The sequence below is a fragment of the Hesperophylax consimilis genome, unplaced genomic scaffold (genome assembly GCF_061612785.1).
Source record: "Hesperophylax consimilis isolate HC1 unplaced genomic scaffold, BYU_Hcon_1.0 scaffold_32, whole genome shotgun sequence".
NCBI lineage: Eukaryota > Metazoa > Arthropoda > Insecta > Trichoptera > Limnephilidae > Hesperophylax > Hesperophylax consimilis.
The window spans coordinates 927,008-947,037 of record NW_028301262.1 but is presented as its reverse complement, the minus strand read 5'-3'; the positions used below and the strand labels follow the sequence as shown (position 1 = coordinate 947,037).

The following is a 20,030-nucleotide window of genomic DNA, read 5'->3' as shown; positions in this document are numbered from 1 at the left end:
TCTTTTTTATTTATAAAACCGTCTCTGTATTATGAACTTGTCATGTAAAAGCCCATCAGGGCGTTGAAAATTAATAAATAAATAAAAAAATAAAAATATTGTAAACATAAGCGATTAGCTATGAACATTCATATTTTTCCGATATAAAATCGCTCATTTTTAGATGTGTATTGACTACACAGCACAGGAACGCGTGGATTTTTTTAGCACAGTAAGAGAAAGGTTAAGGCCACGGTTAATAGGAACTGTCTGTTGGCTGTTCTTTTTGTAATAACTTCTCGTTAAGTATTGGTTCATAATCCCCTGTTCTCGTTAGTTGTTATCCGAAATTATCTTTATTCCATTCGTCCATAAGACAATAGTGCTCATCAAAATATTTTCCGTAGAACTTTGGTATAATATATATACGCTTAATTGGGGATCCTAATAGAAAGATTATTGTAGTGAAAGATGTGTTGCGAAGGTTAAAGATGTGTTTGTTGTTAACCTTTTAAATCTTAGGAAACCAAATTCATAGATGTTTGGGACCAAATTTGGTCTCCAAATAATTAACGGGTTGAAATTAAACTATGTAACATTTTGTAATAGATTCATTCTATTGCGGGGATAAAACTGTTGTGAATAGATTTTGACCATACTTTACATTCCACATGTAATTAATCATAACAGACACAGCAAGCATTACTTAATTAATCGCGGCGCGAAAGGATTAAGTTGTTTTGATTAGCTCATTCAAGATATGTATGTAGTAGACTGCATGAGTTATATCAGGTTCGAATGCATCGAGAATCATCCAGGGGGTAGGTAGATGGGCAGTACCTATGGTGTGCTCTAGTACATTCACATGCTATTCAATTTGCACCAAAGAACGTTTCCGAACATTTTAGTTACTATCGCTACAATATGTTGCCGAGTACAAATGGGGATCTCCGACCAGACACGTGCTGACTCACATTGAAGAAAAACCGTTTTCATGTTTTTAGAACAACTATTCTAAGGATGTAAGGAATAACGAGTTTTAGGCTGATGTAAAAGTAATGAGTAAGATCTAGAAAGTCACGCTTAGATGGTTTGGGCATGTAGAGCGAATGAACGAAGAAAGGAATGTAAGTAGAATATATGCAAATGTGAATGGTATCAGAAGTCGGGGACGCCCGAGGAAGACACGACACGACCAAGTGAATCAGGTACCTACTGAGTCGGGTCATGTAAAGAGTCAGAATTATACAATAGTATCTATGAGACGATGTATGAATATGAGTGTGTGGCCAAGACTGAGTTGTTTGGCGGTCCGTCCTCTCTGCTTCCCCCTGAGGGGAAAAAACTTGATGGTTAGTTAGTTAGTTAGTTATGTTTTACGAAACACAGGTTGTGACACAGTGGATAAAAACCGTGTTCATGTTCTGAGTGCAACTATTCATGTTTTTCAAAGGGATGTTTGACAAAACACATTATGACTTATGAGAAAAACCATTTTCATGTTCTAAGTGCATGTTCTCAAAAGGGTAATCTGACAAATCACATGCTAACTAACCGTGAAGGTACACCTTTGTCATGGTACGAGTGAAACAAATACAATTTCGAAAGGTGTTTTGACAGAAGTTGTAATTCACAGAAGAGTGGGGAAAAGAGTTTTCATGATCTTATTGCAATTATTTATACCCTCGAAAAAGTTTTCTGACGAACAACATGCTGACTTGCTATAAAACATTTTCGGAAAACATGTGTAGTTAAAGATTTCAACCACACAGTTATTCTCAAAATTCTCAATGAGATGCACGGTAATGGTAAACATGAAAAAATCATTACTCGCTCCACGTCGAAGGAGTACAGTCGCGTAATTTTGTGACAAGTAAATCAAGTAGTATAGTTTACATTAATAACTCGCCCACCCGGGCGATCCATTCCATCCGATATGGAAACTCAAGAAATTATTAAAAACATTAAAGATTTAATAAACAAGATCACTTCAGTGAAGGACTCAAAAATAAAATTAACACTGGAACAGAACATTATATCACTGGAAGAAAAAAATCAACATGAACTGATAAACCTACAAAAAAAGATTATAGAATTACAAGAAACTAATATTAAAAACAATCATCACTACGCACAGAAACTAGAAGAAATTCATAATAATAATAAAAGGACATATGCAAATGTATTAGGTGACGATAAAAACTTTGTGAATACAGGTGCACACATCCCAGAACAGAAGCACACCATCATAATTACATCTAAAAACACCTTGAAGGCCGAAGATATAAAAATAAAAATTCATTAAAACATTAATTTAACTAAAATAAAAGTTGGAGTAAATGGAGTAAAAAAAATCGGAGGGCAAAAATTACTGATCTCATGTCAAAAAAAAAAGATGCAGAAAAGTTAACCGAAGAAATTAATAAGGTAATTGGAAAAGAAATATTGGCCTAAGAAATTTAAAAAAAAGAAACCGTGATTAATGTTGAAAAGGCTGCAATGCCAATTGACTGAAGAGGAAATTATAGATGGGATTGTACAACAAAATGAAGGATTAATCCTGGAAGACAAAAACAACATCAAGCTTATCAAGGAACTAAAAAACAAATACAATGAATGAAAAGAAAAAGACACCACTAACTACATTATTGAAACAACCGGTAAATTAAGAAAAACGCTACTAGAAAAAAACAAAATAAACATCAAATTCCAAAGAGTATACATAGAAGACTGTAACCCGCTTACTCAATGCTACCACTGTCTTAAGTTCGGCCACACAGCGCAAAGATGTCTCGCCAGGACGCAGCCCCCCATTTGCCCTCATTGCACAAAGGAGCACATTCTGTCTAAATGTGAAAATAAAAAACAACCTCCAACATGCAACAATTGCTGTCTTCAAAACAAAAGATTTAATATGAATTATTCTACAGAACACAGAGTTGATAGCATGAAATGTCTCTATCGGCAAAAAATGCTTCAACTAGCTAGAGAGCGCATCGACTATGAATAATATGGTAAATTTCATTTTTTTAAACTCTAATCTAAAACTTAAAGATGAATGATTTTTTATGTAACGCATTAGATAAAAAAATGTATATTGAAGAAAATTTATGTTAATCTATGAAAGATTTTAACTAAGTTTGCTCTGAAAAAGGATTTACCCTATTTCATGTAAATATTAAAAGTTTAGAACGAAACATGGATGAATTAGTTATAACATTAAAAGAATTAAATTTTTTCCCGGGCCTGATTGTGTTAACAGAGACACACTCTGCAAGCGAAATCAATTACACTATTCCAGGCTACACATACCATGCGACAATAAACAAAATAAACAAAAACTCAGGTATCGGATTATTTATTTCTAACCAGTATAATGTTCTCAATATTAAAGAAATAATTAATGTTAGTAATGTTAACATATTAAATATAGAATTTAAATACGTAAATAAATATTATAACATTATTGCTATTTATCGTATGCATACATCGATAATACCTCAATTTATAGATGAATTAAAAAATATTCTCTTAAATTTTAGAAATAAAATACTATTATTGTTGGAGATATAAATTTAAATATTGCAAACCACTATTCTAGTAAAGATAAAGACACATATCTAAATATGTTAGCAGAACTCAATTATTTATCGTGCATAAATTCTTATACTAGAAATGTTAAAGGTCAACGCCCCTCATGCTTAGATCACATTTTTACAAATATTCCTGATATCCAAAATATAAAATCAGCTGTCATTCATACATCTATCACTGATCATTATTCATGTATTTTTAACTATAAATTAAGCAATCCAACTTTGCCATTACTTAAACAAAATAATTACTCAAAAAAAGTACTTAATATGGATACATTAAAACACCAATTAGAATCAGAAAATTGGAATAAATTATTACAATGTAATGATGTCAATATATGTTGTAAAATGTTTGAAGAAAAAATATCTAAATGCATAAATGACTCGACAAATAATAATATAATAACCAAATCCAAAGTGTCGAACTTGAAACCTATAAAACCATGGCTTACTCATGGTTTAGTAGTATCTGTACGACATAAGCAAGCTCTTTACAAATTTACTACTCAACAACCAAATAATAAAAATTTACTTAATCATTTTAAAGCATATAAAAACAAACTTTCATATATTATTTATTTATTTATTATATTTTACGCCCAGAGGGCTTTTACATATATACATAAAGGCAGTACAATTTAACATGAGAAAGAAATATACATACATACATAAATGAATTAAAAATAAATGCATTAAAAATTTAAATTTTAAGTTCAGTGAAAAATAAAGACCAAAATTTAAAGTACTGTGATCAGAGAATCACAACATTATTGTTACGGTATTGGTTCGGTATTGGTTTAGCATAGTACGAAACCGCTGTACCGGGGAATTAGCTAGTTGCAGGAGTTCGCAACTGTCCGATTTGTATTTTAATATTATATATAAGTTAATTTTAATGATGAAAAAACTTTTTTTTACATAACTAAATAATATTACAGATTATGATGGTTTTTAATGCTTCTATGAATCATACATTTAATTTGCTGATGTAGTTGATAAATTTAACAATAAACTTCTTTAGTGAGAACTTGTATCATGGATAAATAATTTGATTATTTCATGTTAATATTGTATCAGTGACATATTCCATACATCTATGTGCGAATACATATTTCCCAAGTTTTGAATTCTGTGGAGTGGTATATTGAACTGCGCCCTGGTCGTAGTATTACCACAATAAAACGGTATTACTGACCTTGTGTTTCTGGCTGGCACATTCAAATTTATGAGCGCCAATAATTCAGGGCTGTCAATTGTATTATGCAAGATTTTAAATAGAAATACTAGATCGAAAAAAGTTCTTATTGTAAAAAATACGAAAAAAAAGTACTATAAACAAAAGTTGAATCAGGCTGAAAATGATAATAAAAGAGTGTGGACAGTTATAAATGAAATAATTGACAAGAAAAAAAACAAGAATAACGACATCGCCAATATATTTCATGACAACATGAAAACATGTTGTAAAGAAAATCCCTCAAAAGCTGCAAACATATTTAACACCTTCTTTGCGACCGTAGGGGAAAATCTTGCCAATCTCATTCATACTGACCCAAATATAACATTTCCAGACTGTAGTATTGATATTGACAATAATATAGCAACATTCCAAGTAACCACAGAGAACGAAATAATATCAATTATAAACGGTATGCAAGGAGGTTCTGCCCCGGGTTTTGATGGAATAACAGTTAATATTTTAAAAAATATTAAAAATCAAATTTCTAAACCGTTAAAACACATAATAAATGTAAGTTTCCAAAGCGGAGTGTTTCCATCAATCTACAAACAAACTGCCATTACTCCAATATTTAAATCTGGTAACCCAGAAGAAGTTAGCAATTACCGACCCATATCAGTAATCTCGAACATAGCAAAATTTTTTGAAAAGATAGTTATAAAAAGGATAAACCAATTTGTAAAATGTAATAAATCAATTAATGAAAATCAGTTCGGTTTTATGGAAGGTAGAAGCACTCAGGATGCAATTGCAAAATTAACTAGTCTTGTTCATAATTCATTAGATAAATCATTAAAATACATTGGAATTTTCATAGATCTAAAAAAAGCTTTTGATAGCATATCACACGACAAACTTATAAGTAAATTAAGAAACATTGGATTAAGTGGTACAGCTATAGAATGGATAAAAAGCTACCTTTTCAATCGCCCTCAAGTCTTAAAAATCAACGATGTACTTAGTCAACAAAAAACAAGTCACTTCGGCATACCTCAAGGTACAGTCCTGGGACCGTTACTGTTTATCATTTATGTAAATGACATATTCAATCAAAGATTAAATGGAAAAATAATATCTTATGCTGATGACACTGTCATAATAATTGAAGGTACTGATTGGAATAATGTTAATAACTTAGCAAATACTGATATTAATATACTGAAAAATTGGTTCGATAAAAACCTCCTCTCATTAAATACTGAAAAAAAAATGTATCCCATTCTCTATCAACAAATTAAAATAAATACCAGAATTAAAAATTATAATACATCAACTTAAATGTAACATAACTAATTGCAATCAAGAATGTTCTATACTTAGTCTAACTTCTGAAATTAAATATCTTGGTATATATATAGATCAACATTTTTAGTGGAAAAAACAAATTTGTGAACTTGTCAAAAGAATTAGAAAATGTATTTATATATTTATAAGACTTAGAAATATTCTTAGACTAGAAAACCTAAAAAGAGTGTACTATGCAATTGTACAATCTATATTACAATATGGTATTATTGGCTGGGGAGGAACTTATAAAAATATATTAAATCCACTTAAAATAGTTCAAAGATTGATAATTAAAGTAATATTGAAAAATACATCCAAATTTTCTACTAAGATTCTCTTTTCAATATTCAATGTACCCACAATAGACAATATATATAAAAAATATTCAATTCTACAAATTTATAAAGAAATACAGTTAAATAACTTACAATTCAATTCATCAGCAAGATATCAAAAAACTATCAAAATCCCAAAACTCAATACAAAGCACACACAAAATACCTATCTCTATCTAGGTATAACATATTTTAACATCCTTCCATTATATCTAAAAAATATTAAAGATATTCAGGAATTTAAAATAAAATTAAAAAATTACCTAAAACTACTATAAAAGTCCATATCTTACTTTTATTATTATTTCCTTCAAATCTTGAAACTGTATTATTGATAAATCTTGCCTATTTCTTACTTATCCTTTTGGTTTTGCAAATATATTATTTACTTACTTACATGATTCCATATAATTGAGCTAGGATTCACTCACCAAACACAAGAGCCTCGTCTCTTTATGGTGAGGAAAAGCTATTATTATTTACCTTTATAACACTGTATAAATTGTATATTTATTGTATAAAACATACAAATATTAAATAAAAAAATAAAAAAAATAAATAAAAAAAAAGTAAAAAAGACAGTTATAATATTCTCGGAAGCAGCTCCTACTCTCTCACAGCTCGTACATCTGAGGACGTTAAAAGTTAATCAAAATTTAGAAGAAAAAATTATAATAATGTTGAAGAACAATGGTACCGGCCAATTGGCCGCCGAAATCCAGTCCAAGCTATACTGAAACGAGCAAACCTTACTACATCGCAAGCAACGAACGATGCATTCGAAAATCATCTCAGATACTCTTTCATAATTACATCTTTTATCATGATCCTTTACCGTACATACTCCTTAGGGATCTCATTTTCAATTCAAGTTTAATTTCGTCCTACTCTCAGAAACATACCTCACTGTTTTTCATTTATTTCAATTCATTTATTTGATTTCAATTGATTCAATGACTGCGCGATTAAATTTTAGTTTAAAACGATATTTTACCATAATTTAAAAATTGGCATGTTTTACAAAATGTTATATAAAAAACATTCTGAATACCCAAATCTTATTATGACCACCGTGTATAGAGTTTATTGTAACGGACGATAAGTTGATACAATTTGCTGATAAAAGATTGAAATATTATTTATCTGTTGCATTTTCCAAGAAAAAATTGTATCGTTCTCTACAGTGTACATCTTTAGGCACTGTGTGTGTTGGAATCTCCCGGAAAGACACTAAAATAACTTTGTAAAAAGCAAAATCATAAGTGAAGATATTTACTTTTGTTGCACTAACGAACCAATGTATGGTATAAAAGCAATCACGTGGCCATCCCGCTGTGCTGCCATTGGCTGTTTCATTTAAGATATGGCTTGGATGTTGGATACATTTATATGAAATGTAATTTAAAGGCCGGCTTAAAAATGAGGGTCATTTTGGCCAACGTGCGGATGTTGGATAAACACGCTCGAAGTATTGTTTAATTTTGGTGTACTTAAGACAAACTGCGTTTCAAAAACACATTAAAAATACATATTGATTTTATTCAGCTGTATCGTATAAATAAATGCTTTCTGAGTACAACTGCATACTTAACTTAATTTCGCCAAAAATGGTCTGTTGGATAAAAACGAACTAGAGCGACGTTTTCACTATCATTTAGAGAATTTCTTCCGGAAAATGTATGTACACAAAACATGCATATTATATTGCGCCCCTGAGGTGATAGCTCACAAAAGCGGCGCTATAAAATTGTCCAATATTATTATTATTATTATTTGTAGAAAGTGAGAAAACTCGATGTTTTTTAATCAAGTCGTAAAAATCTATATTTTCAGGCGCTACATTGCTAACTCTGGCTAAACCTTATGAGATACATCAAAATAATGTACAACGGAATTGTATATCTTAAAAAGGTCTGGAAGTCCGTGATGGCATGTGTCTATCTCCAAAAGTTAACCCCCAGAACGCCGGGTACAAGTCAGAGAGTAAAAATTAAAGTAAAAACAATCAGATCCATGTACAATAAGGAATCAGGATTAGTAATGAAATCTCCCTTTGACAGATCTGATATCTCAATATGATCGTGTAGGTGGAACCAATGAATGAGAAAAAATTATTTTCTAAATGTTTCCAAAGTTAGGTAAAGTCTGCTAGTAGCCATAAAGTAGAAAACGTTTTTTTAAGTAAATTATGGTTTTCTTTATTCAAAATTAAATAAGTGATGACGTTTAAGTTTTTTAAGTCCAATAATTTTCCCAAAATTGACAGTTGTACAGAGGATCGTTTTTATCTAAATTATTTAAATCGCAATATTTAAAGCAAAATTAACTAAGTATAATGTTTTGTTGTGAATTCAAAGAATATCATTTGTAATAAGACAAAGACAAATACAAAATTAAACTAAATATTAAAATAACAAGTGATTTTTAGCAAAAAATTTAAATGGAAAAAGAAAATCGGTTATCAATAGAAAAAATCAGAAACTTGTAGTGACTTTTGAAAATTATCCATTCATTAATTAAAATCAGAAATTAAATTTAAAATTGGTAAACTTTAACAAAATGTGGCCGAGGAGTATTTTGATTTTGGTATGTTTATTGGCGTTTCTGGTATCGGTGAGAACATACGATGTGCCAGAAATTGTCAGGTCCTTGGAGCTGGAAGGAGTTCCCTTCGAGAACCTTCCGACACCCGAAGAACAGATGTTTCGCTTGTCAGAGGAGGAATTTCAAGACTATTTCGAGTTTTGGATGCACCTCAAAAGGCAGAGCACGACGGGTTTGCCACACGTTCGAGGTTGGTAGCAATAACGTGATTGATAAGTTGGTTTTTCAGGAGGTCCTGAAGAAAATAATTTCACTCAGGGGCTACGTCATCTTTGAGGATGGTCTGTGGGGGGGTCTTTTAATGAAAGGAAAAAGGGGTGGGTAAGAATCTAGGGATCAGTGCGTCCAAGAGTGACGAACATTTAAATCAATCCCCCCCGCTGCGGTGTAAGACAAGGGTCTCCGTGAACCAGCCTCTCCCGATCCCAGGCGCATCCGCCGCCAAGACCTAAACACACCTCGTCAAATCACTAAACGCAACGAACCACTTGGTGTGGACCTACGGCAAAGGTTTATAGTGATTTGTTTTTTGGGGTATTGTGCCGTGTTGCGCTACTTCCTTATTTAGTAATTTTGTAATCTGATTAAACATCTGCCCTTATGATGAACACTGCAATTCTGTCCGAAACGTTGGCTAAAGAAGGAGGTAGCGCAACACGCCATAATAACCGGGCCCTTTACACCTTATGATAACTAGATGGAGCCCCCGTGGCTGAGCTGATCACTTGACATTATATGTTTTTCCTTCTCAGAAGCTCCACTCCTTCTTTCTTTGAAAGACCCTCCAGACAAAGTTATTCTTACCGCATGAGGAAACCCTATCAAGTGCCCCCCACTGTTGAATTTGGCAGTTACCTCTGGTCTGGAGCACCAAAATACCTATAAAAACCCTAGACTGCTGAAACGGGCGGTCCGTAGATTCGGTCATAGATTCCCCTATCTTAAACGGATCGCAACCTTTAGAGCAAAGGCGTTAAGTAGGTATGCTGTCCTCGTTCTACCGGAATTACAATTGAAAATGCTCTGAGGATCTAGCGCTGATGATCTCTTCATCACCCGCGGCCAACACATTGCCATTTGTTACATGAGAACGGGTCACTTCTACGACTCGGTCTTGAGTTCAACAACTTGGCTGTGGAACGATTTGTCTGCTTCTGTGTTTCCTCCCTTCTACAACATGGATCTTTTCAAGACCCACGTTCACTCCTTCCTCTCCTCCAAAAAACCCTCCACACGGCATTGATGACATAGGCCCTAAGGAATAAATTTCTCTCAGTGTGTTCCTACTTAATTTTTTGTGCCTCTCCAACACCATAATTTGTTGACGGTTCCAGCCCGATGCTCCGTACCACTTCATAGCTTCAATCCGTCCCGGCCGCAACCTGTTTACGTCTCCAACGGTTCTCTGCTAACTACCAACGGCAACGGGTATCTGGTGTTCCCGTACGGTGGTGCAGTCACCGTTGCTTGTCCAGGAAGCTACCTAGTGCACCCCAGTGCCACCGTGCTGAAGACGGAGGCGGTGAGACACTCAATCCAACCTCACCAAAATTAATATTACATAATATAACATAAACTAAACTATCCTAGCTTCACTTTACCTTAAGATTACCATGTCTCTAGCGCTTTCCTGATGCACCCATTGCTAAAGACGGAAGCAGTAAGTGTCTTGGTGGGCGGTGAAAGACACATCCCAACCTAACTTAACATGATATCACATAACCTTACAACCTCACCCAAACAAAACTATCCTAGTATCACTTAACCTTAAGATTACCAAGTCTCTAACGGTTTCCTGATGCACCCATTACTAAAGACGGTTAGTTAGTGTTTTGGTGGGCGGTGAAATACACATCCCAATCTAACTTAACATGATATCAAATAACCTAACTTAACCTCACCCAAACTAAACTATCCTAGTATTACTTAAAATAAAGATTACCATGTCTCCAACGATTTCCTGGTGTTCCTGAGATCCATTGCTAAAGATGGAAGCAGTAAGTGACTTGGGGGCGTTGGAAGACACATTCCAAACATTACATAACACCACCTAACCTTACCTAAAAATAATGCACCGTACAGAAGACGAATTTCAGCGAAAATAAATCCAATCAAACCTAATTTAACCTAACCAAAATATGTCCAAAAGTTTGCAGCTTAAGAATTTTAATTTTGTCGCCGAAAACCTTTATTTTATTCAAATTTATTTAAACATGTTGATTTCATTTTATTCCGACATTCTGAAATTTTGCACACTTGACTTTCAAAACACGAGGAAAGTCACTGTCTACATTAGATTTCTAAAAAAAATTAATAAATCCCAGGAATTCAAATAGTTGACAGATGTATGTTATTATTATTTGTAGTAATAAGTATTGCCTGTACAAAGTGTCTAAATATTTAGTGAGTGTTCCGTGCTGACCCCAACATGTAATTAGTAGCACTTGTTCAGGTCTTCCTTTGCACTGGAGGGACGTTGTTCTCCAGTCCCAGCTGGCTTCCCTCGCCAGCCGATTTCAACTCCTTGTCCTGCTTCGCCGACCCGTCTGCCTTGGAGATTCAAGCCGGTGCATGTGACGGCGGGGACTTTGCCATCAGCGTCGGGCTAAACGTGTCTGGCTTACTCCACGAGCTGTACTCGAGCTGCTTCCAGCGCCGAGAAGCCCAGCCGTCGTACGTGACGTACAGGCAGGAGCCCGAGAACTCGGACTTCATGATAAAGGTGCCGCGGCCATTCTTCATCCAAGGTGAGGTGGGAAGGGCAAGGTCAAAGAGGGAAGGGAAGGATTTGTTTTAAAATTTTCTACAATAATACTAGGAAATCAGAATAAAACAAATCACACTTAGAAAGATATATTTTTTCTTTCAGACCAGAAGTTCTTCACAGACCTCGACATGAACCGCCTCTTTTCGCGCGGCTCTCAGCTAGCCGCCTTCGACTACACGCTCGGCTCTGGCATGGGTAACCAGTACATCAGCAATTCCAACTTTATCAACCGTGGCCACCTGGCGGCTAAGACGGACTTCTCCCTGGCCGCCGGGCAGAGAGCCACTTTCTCCTTCCTCAACGTGGCACCGCAGTGGGAAAACTTCAACGGGGGTAATTGGAATACTCTAGAGCAGGTAATTTTTCTTTCATTGTAGCCTCTTGGTGAACTTCAATGCGGGCAATTAGAACACCCTAGAGTATGTGACTTCTCTTTCAATGTATTCCCTTTGTGAACTTCAACAGGGGTACCTTAACGGGGTCAATTGGAACACTCTAGAGCAGATGATTTCTCTTTCAATGTGCCTAGTCCCTTGGTGAACTTCAACAGGGGAAATTGAACATTCTATAGTAGGTTACTTTTCTTTCAATGTAGCACCTTGTAACATGATAAACGAATACGAAAGGTTTGGGTTTTTTCCTTCATTTATCTTTACTTTTCTTTAATGTTCTATTCATAGAATAAAGAAAAAAGTAGTCTTGCCTTCCATTCAAATTAAAAATTGTAACATTTGTCGCCATTGACTTTTGGTTCTTATCCATTTAAGTCTCTCTTAGGGGTCATTTAGCCTGACCTTAAATATCATCATCCCATTTGAATTTCGTAATCATGGTTAAGCACAGTTTTGCCTATTTATTAAAACGACTTCACTTTGATCTTTTCCAGGACCTGAAGAGGAGGATTGCTCGCCAAGGCGCCAGGACGAAGATCTATACCGGCACCTTGAGAATACTGAAGTTGCGGGACCACAGAGGTAATCTGCAGAATATGTACCTCAGTCCGGAAGATATGAAGGTGCCCATTCCTCTCTGGTTCTATAAGGTAACATCAAACTTTACAGAAAGTCATTTCTTTTCCATATAAAAACTACCTTGGTATACTATTATTTACAGATTACAGTGTCACACACACGTCATTTTTCGCTCTCTTAAAGTAATTGCTTTCCTACAGTTAAAACATCAAATGGTATCATTGAACCTCGCAAAATTTTTCAGTGAACTCACATAAAATTGACTCTTATATAATCTCTACAGTGTTGATGTTAATTTGCTGTGAAACCAATATTATAAAGTCCAGTAAGGTGCAGTTCCGCGTAGCCATATTTAATACTACCTACTAGTGGCAGTGCAGTGCCGTGCTTGCTCTGACAGACATACATACTCAGCTATATATCCACTTCATCGCCGGTGCCCGACAATCCAGAGGTGCCCAACCTTTTCAACATGAACTGTTCTAAGTGCCAACTAACTATTACCGACGGCATCACGTGTTACTCCTGCAGTAAGCAGTTTCATTACGAATGCGGAGGAACATCTGAAACTACATTCAGAAAGGCTAATAACGAGAAAAGAAGAACCTGGCGCTGCACTTCATGCACAACTTCACTCCAATCATCCGCTACGTCAACCAACCCAATAGAAGATGTAATGGTAGAAATAAAAAATATAAAATATTCTGAACTTGCCTCTCTCAAAACACTTAATAAGCAAGTCAAGGAAGACATGTCAGAACTGAAAAATCTGTGGACTTCAACAACTCAAAATTGGATGACTTTTCCAATAGATTCCAAGCTTTCGAACAGTCAATGAGCAAAGTAGACTTTTTGGAACAAGAAGTTTCCTCCCTTAAATCGGCCATCAAACAAATACAAGAAGATTCCAACAAAAGGGAGCAATGGATGAGACTACAGAATGTTGAAATAAAAGGAATACCTCAAGATAACAATGAAAACATTCCAAACATTCTATCAGAGATAGCAAACAAACTTGGCTTACACAACTTTAAAACTAACGAAATTGAGTTCGCCACCAGAGTCTCGGCGAAAGACCCACTTCATTCCAAATTAATCAAACCAATAATTGTTAAATTCACCACCCGCTCGCGTAAAAATGAATTCATCACCGAAATTCGACGAAGGAAAGGAATAAGCACGAAGGACCTGAATTACCCTGGTGACGATAGAAAAATCTATGTCAACGACCATCTGATTAGTTCTAACAAAAACCTCTTTTTTCGGGCCAAGGGGATTGCCAGGGAGAAGGGATTCCAGTTCACGTGGATAAAAAACACCAGGATATTTGTGAGAAAAAATCCCACTTCGCCTCCCATACCAATTTTCAAGGAAGAGGACCTAAAGAAAATAGCCTGAGTCGATCTGCATTCTCTTCGCGTCGTAAAATGGATTTTTCATACACTCATGTGTCTCCCCATACATTTCCCCCCTCCTTTTATCCACTCCTATTACACTCACCTTCCCTCTACCATTTCACTCTCTCCCACAAACTTTCTAATTCTTTTCTAAATCAGTCTACACTTCTCAAGAACCAACCTGGAATACATTTTACCGCATGTTGGCGACCCCCTGCACTCCCGACAATCAGACCTACTCGACGGACAATCGCGGTCTCACACACACTAATTATATTCTCCGCCGTGGTAAGCAAATTACCGTATACTCATTTGTCAACAAATATTTCACTCAAATATAAACTGAATAGTATTATTAACCGCTCTTACCTCAAATATGGATATCTACCTCTATCTAATTATATCAACATCAGAATAATATTATCACTAGCCGAGCCAGAGATGCGTATTACAAGATTTTTATACCATTATTATTTTAAACTAACTTTATGCACCCATACCAAGAAATTATTGTGTTAGATGTACTTACTTTGTAAAACTGCATGACCACTATAACCGAACTCACTTATTGAAGTTATCATTTATATGTATAATTTACCGCCTACTCACTAATATTTATTCGAATACTCCCCATGTCTTTAGCAATATATCACCAGAACTGTAGAGGTCTTCGTACCAAGACTACGACGATCCTTCAAAATACCTTTTCAAACGATTACGATTTAATTGCCCTCACAGAATCATGGCTCACCAAAGGTATCAGAGACGAAGAACTTTTCGATCCTCGATACTATGTATATCGTAGAGACCGCGATTACGCTTCCACCGGTCAGCGTCTTGGCGGTGGTGTAGTGATAGCTATTAAATAGGAGCTGACCAGCGTCGCCAGACCAGAATGGACTTCTTGTGCTGAAGACATTTGGGTCACCATTCGCACCAATACTACACCTCACAGTTTGGTCCATATATGTTGCGTGTACATCCCCGGAGGGACTCAACATCAATATTTAATCGAAAATTTCCTGAACATGTTATCAGACGTAGTATCAAATAACCCCAATGATTCTTTTATTATCTTAGGTGACTTTAATCTTCCTGAAATTTCATGGATCCAAACTACGCCATCTGCTCACTATGCAGCTAGTAATTACTCTACTCACGTTAGTAATTACTTCATTGACTGTATGCATTTTCTGAACCTCTCTCAATATAACGGTGAACTAAACTCAAGCGGCCATATCCTAGATTTGATTCTGTCAAATCTACTAATCTCCGTCGAATCTAATGACGACCCGCTAGTTCCTGAAGATGAACATCATAAAGTTCTATCCATTAGTGTGCCATTTCAGGAAACTCCTTCATTGACAAATGCGAAAAGAAAAGTTTTTCTATATAATCGTGGAGACTACGATTCAATTAATTTCGCCCTTGAACAAGCTGACTGGGCTTCCATTTTTTCTACCTCTCAAATAGAACCAGCGCTTGACGGTTTCTATACGTTTTTGAAATACCTCATAAATCTTCATATTCCTCATAAACTTTCGTGGAACTCGAAATATCCTCCTTGGTACAGTGCTGCCCTTATTAAGGTAACTAAGGACAAATCAAAATACTTTAGCAAATATAAAAAACACAAGAACCAGGCTGACTATGACGCATTTTCCCTGCTTCGTAAACGGCACAAAGACTTATGTCGGAAAAACAAATCCCGTTTCTTGAGTAATATTGAAAACAATATTTCCTCAAACCCTAAAAACTTCTGGAGCCACGTCAAATCTTCTAACGCATCCCAAGGTGTCCCAAAATGTATGTATTTTGGAGAGCTGAAAGCCAATAATGGAACGGAAATTGCAAATTTATTTTCAAAATATTTCAGTTCAGTTTTCAGTAAGCCTTCCGATCCCCAACTGACGTCGGGAACCATACATCCAATATAAGCAATATTGAGGTGACACGAGAAATTGTCTTAAAATACCTTAAGGAAATTGATACTCGCAAAGGTGCCGGTCCTGACGAAATACCTTCAATCTTTATCAAACAATGTGCACACAATCTAGCCTTACCCCTTTCTTTAATTTTCAATCGTTCCCTAACCGATTGCACTGTCCCTGTTATATGGAAATCTGCGTATGTGTCTCCTATTTTCAAAAATGGCAAAAAAACAGACGTTAAAAACTACAGGCCAATCTCCAAACTTTGTATATTTAACAAAATTTTTGAAAAAATAGTCTATGACCAACTATATTCTGCTCTTAAGCCCAGCCTGAATACGACCCAACACGGTTTCATTAGTGGTAAATCTACAACCACAAATCTTTTAACCTTCACAGAGTACCTGCAGGATAATTTGGACAACAGAATACAAGTGGACACTGTCTATACCGACTATAGTAAGGCGTTTGACAAGGTCGATCACTCAACCTTGTTGAACAAGCTTTTAAAGATTGGTATTCACGGCAATCTTTATCGTTGGCTCTCTTCTTATATCTCCAACCGTAGTCAAATAGTAGTGGTTGCTGGATTTAAATCCGACTCTGTTGCTGTAACATCGGGAGTTCCTCAAGGCAGCCTGTTAGGACCGTTATTATTTAATATCTATATCAATGATATTGGTCACTGCTTTTTACACTCGCAGACCATCCTTTATGCAGATGACATGAAAATCTTCTCACCTATAAAATCAATCGAAGACTGTCACAAGCTGCAAAAGGATTTACAACGTTTAAACGCGTATGTTAATGCCCATTGTCTGGAATTAAATATATCCAAATGCTTCATCGTACGCTTTACTAGAAACAAAAACATATTTATACACGAATACTCAATTAATCATCAACCTTTATCTACCAAATCAGAAATTAAGGACCTTGGGGTTATACTTGATAGTAAACTGAATTTCAATAAACATATTGACCACGTAGTCACTAACGCATCTTCTATGCTGGGTTTCATAATCCGTTCCTGTAAGCAATTCAAAGACATTGCTACTTTCAAAACACTGTATTTCTCATACGTTCGTAGTATCCTTGAATACGCATCACAAGTGTGGAACCCAGGCTATGCAATACATAAAAATAGAATTGAAAGTGTTCAAAATAGATTTTTAAGGTACCTTAATTTCCGCTCTTTTCGATCTCATATCAGTAATGAAGACTCTGCAAAGTTCTTCAATATACAGACGTTAACTTTCCGAAGAAATGTAGCAGATTTGGTAATGTTATTCAAAATTACACACAATTTAATCGATAGTCCTGATCTTCTTCAACGCCTATTATTCCATGTTCCCAATCGCAACAGCAGACAGTCGCTTACTTTTAATCTCCCTCATTGTAAGACGAATTCCAAACAAAACTCATTTATCTACAGATCCACACACTCTTTTAACTTAAATTATAACCATATTGACATATTTAACTCGACTTTACGCGACATAAAACAAAAACTCAACAAAACTCAAACTAGAAGTTCAATTCCTATATATTCCCGTCCTTTGCCTCTTAATCCTTATCCTATATTTCCCCCTCCTCCCCCCCACCCTCCTCCCCCCTACCCTCCTTTATTTTAATATTTTCTAACTAAACAAGAAATTAATTTAAGAGAACATCTCTATGCCATTGTACACCATTGTAACACCATTAATAATTGGCATAATTAATAATATTATTATTGTATCATTATATAATTAAAGATTTGCTGTCAACTTTTCCAAATAAATAAATAAATACAGAAAACAGGGACGCTAAATATGCACTTTTTTATTATTAAAATACTTTGCATTAATGATAATTTATATGACACCGTTTTCAAGGGCACTGATTAAATATATATTTTTTTTATTATATATAAGTGGGTACAGTAATATAATATGAGTACATAAAAAATATATATTTTCATTACAAAATATATTTATGTTCGCAATCTCGCCAATGAAGAAACTGGTTCTTGTGCTTGGTGAGAGAGTTACACTAATTATAAGAAAAATAGAATATCATTATGCTATAAGTAAGTATATATATATGATAGGAACAATATATAAAGAGACAAAATCTAAATACAGTGGAGATGAGTATAGACTGATAATAAATATCAATGAAGGGAAAAACAGGCAATTATTTATTTAATTATTTCTGCAAAAGTAACTTTAATTTTAGTTTAAGTATGTTAATATCCTTTAATTTTTTTTATTTCAATCGGAAGGTTGTTGAAATACTTTATTCCTAAATATTTGTAGTTATTTTGCATTTGATTGGTATTACATTTTGGAATTTTGATATTGTATTGATATCTTTTAGATAAGTGGGTTTCAAATTTTGTGATTATATTATCTTTATAAATTTTGATAATTATTGCATTTTTCTCTCTTATTCTCTCTCTTAGTTCTGTATATCCTAACATTGAAATCTAAAGAAATATGGCTACCATAATACGGGCATGTGCCTAGTATGGTGGTTGTAGAAACAGAAAAACCGTAATCATTTAAATTTTTATGAATAAAAAAACACAAAAAAATAAATTATTAAATAATTAATACTAGAACTACTGACTTAAAACTAGTGACTTACATCTAAGACTTATATCTAGTGACTTATGACTAAGATAATAATGAGAAGTAAATATTTCAGTTTCCGGAAATGGAAAATAATGCATTTTATTAGTTACTAACTGACGTGAACCCGGCGTTGCTCGACTTTTATCTACTATCTGTAAATATAATATCCATAACCTGTAGGAAGAAATTCTCTAAATGATAGTGAAAACCATATCAAACTCCGTTGCATACTTTAGAACAGAGGTTCCCAAAGTGTTCTATATGGAAAATAATGCATTTTATTAGTTACTAACTGACGTGAACCCGGCGTTGCTCGACTTTTATCTACTATCTGTAAATATAATATCCATAACCTGTAGGAAGAAATTCTCTAAATGATAGTGAAAACCATATCAAACTCCGTTGCATACTTTAGAACAGAGGTTCCCAAAGTGTTCTATATGGAAAATAATGCATTTTATTAGTTACTAACTGACGTGAACCCGGCGTTGCTCGACTTTTATCTACTATCTGTAAATATAATATCCATAACCTGTAGGAAGAAATTCTCTAAATGATAGTGAAAACCATATCAAACTCCGTTGCATACTTTAGAACAGAGGTTCCCAAAGTGTTCTATATGGAAAATAATGCATTTTATTAGTTACTAACTGACGTGAACCCGGCGTTGCTCGACTTTTATCTACTATCTGTAAATATAATATCCATAACCTGTAGGAAGAAATTCTCTAAATGATAGTGAAAACCATATCAAACTCCGTTGCATACTTTAGAACAGAGGTTCCCAAAGTGTTCTATATGGAAAATAATGCATTTTATTAGTTACTAACTGACGTGAACCCGGCGTTGCTCGACTTTTATCTACTATCTGTAAATATAATATCCATAACCTGTAGGAAGAAATTCTCTAAATGATAGTGAAAACCATATCAAACTCCGTTGCATACTTTAGAACAGAGGTTCCCAAAGTGTTCTATATGGAAAATAATGCATTTTATTAGTTACTAACTGACGTGAACCCGGCGTTGCTCGACTTTTATCTACTATCTGTAAATATAATATCCATAACCTGTAGGAAGAAATTCTCTAAATGATAGTGAAAACCATATCAAACTCCGTTGCATACTTTAGAACAGAGGTTCCCAAAGTGTTCTATATGGAAAATAATGCATTTTATTAGTTACTAACTGACGTGAACCCGGCGTTGCTCGACTTTTATCTACTATCTGTAAATATAATATCCATAACCTGTAGGAAGAAATTCTCTAAATGATAGTGAAAACCATATCAAACTCCGTTGCATAC

At 34.6% G+C, this 20,030-nt stretch overlaps 2 protein-coding genes across 2 annotated transcripts in view; one reads left to right on the top strand and one right to left on the bottom strand.

The window, feature by feature from the left end:
- Positions 1-20,030, bottom strand: part of LOC149409257 (uncharacterized) — a 254,749-nt gene that overhangs the window by 39,033 nt on the left and 195,686 nt on the right. The window lies entirely within an intron of this gene.
- Positions 1-20,030, top strand: part of LOC149409260 (salivary endonuclease-like) — a 68,903-nt gene that overhangs the window by 17,837 nt on the left and 31,036 nt on the right. Inside the window, exons 3-6 of the mRNA XM_089649968.1 lie at positions 10,376-10,563; positions 11,494-11,788; positions 11,911-12,164; positions 12,695-12,850. Of these exons, the coding sequence (XP_089506094.1) occupies positions 10,376-10,563; positions 11,494-11,788; positions 11,911-12,164; positions 12,695-12,850 (893 nt within the window). The remainder of the gene's footprint in view (positions 1-10,375; positions 10,564-11,493; positions 11,789-11,910; positions 12,165-12,694; positions 12,851-20,030) is intronic.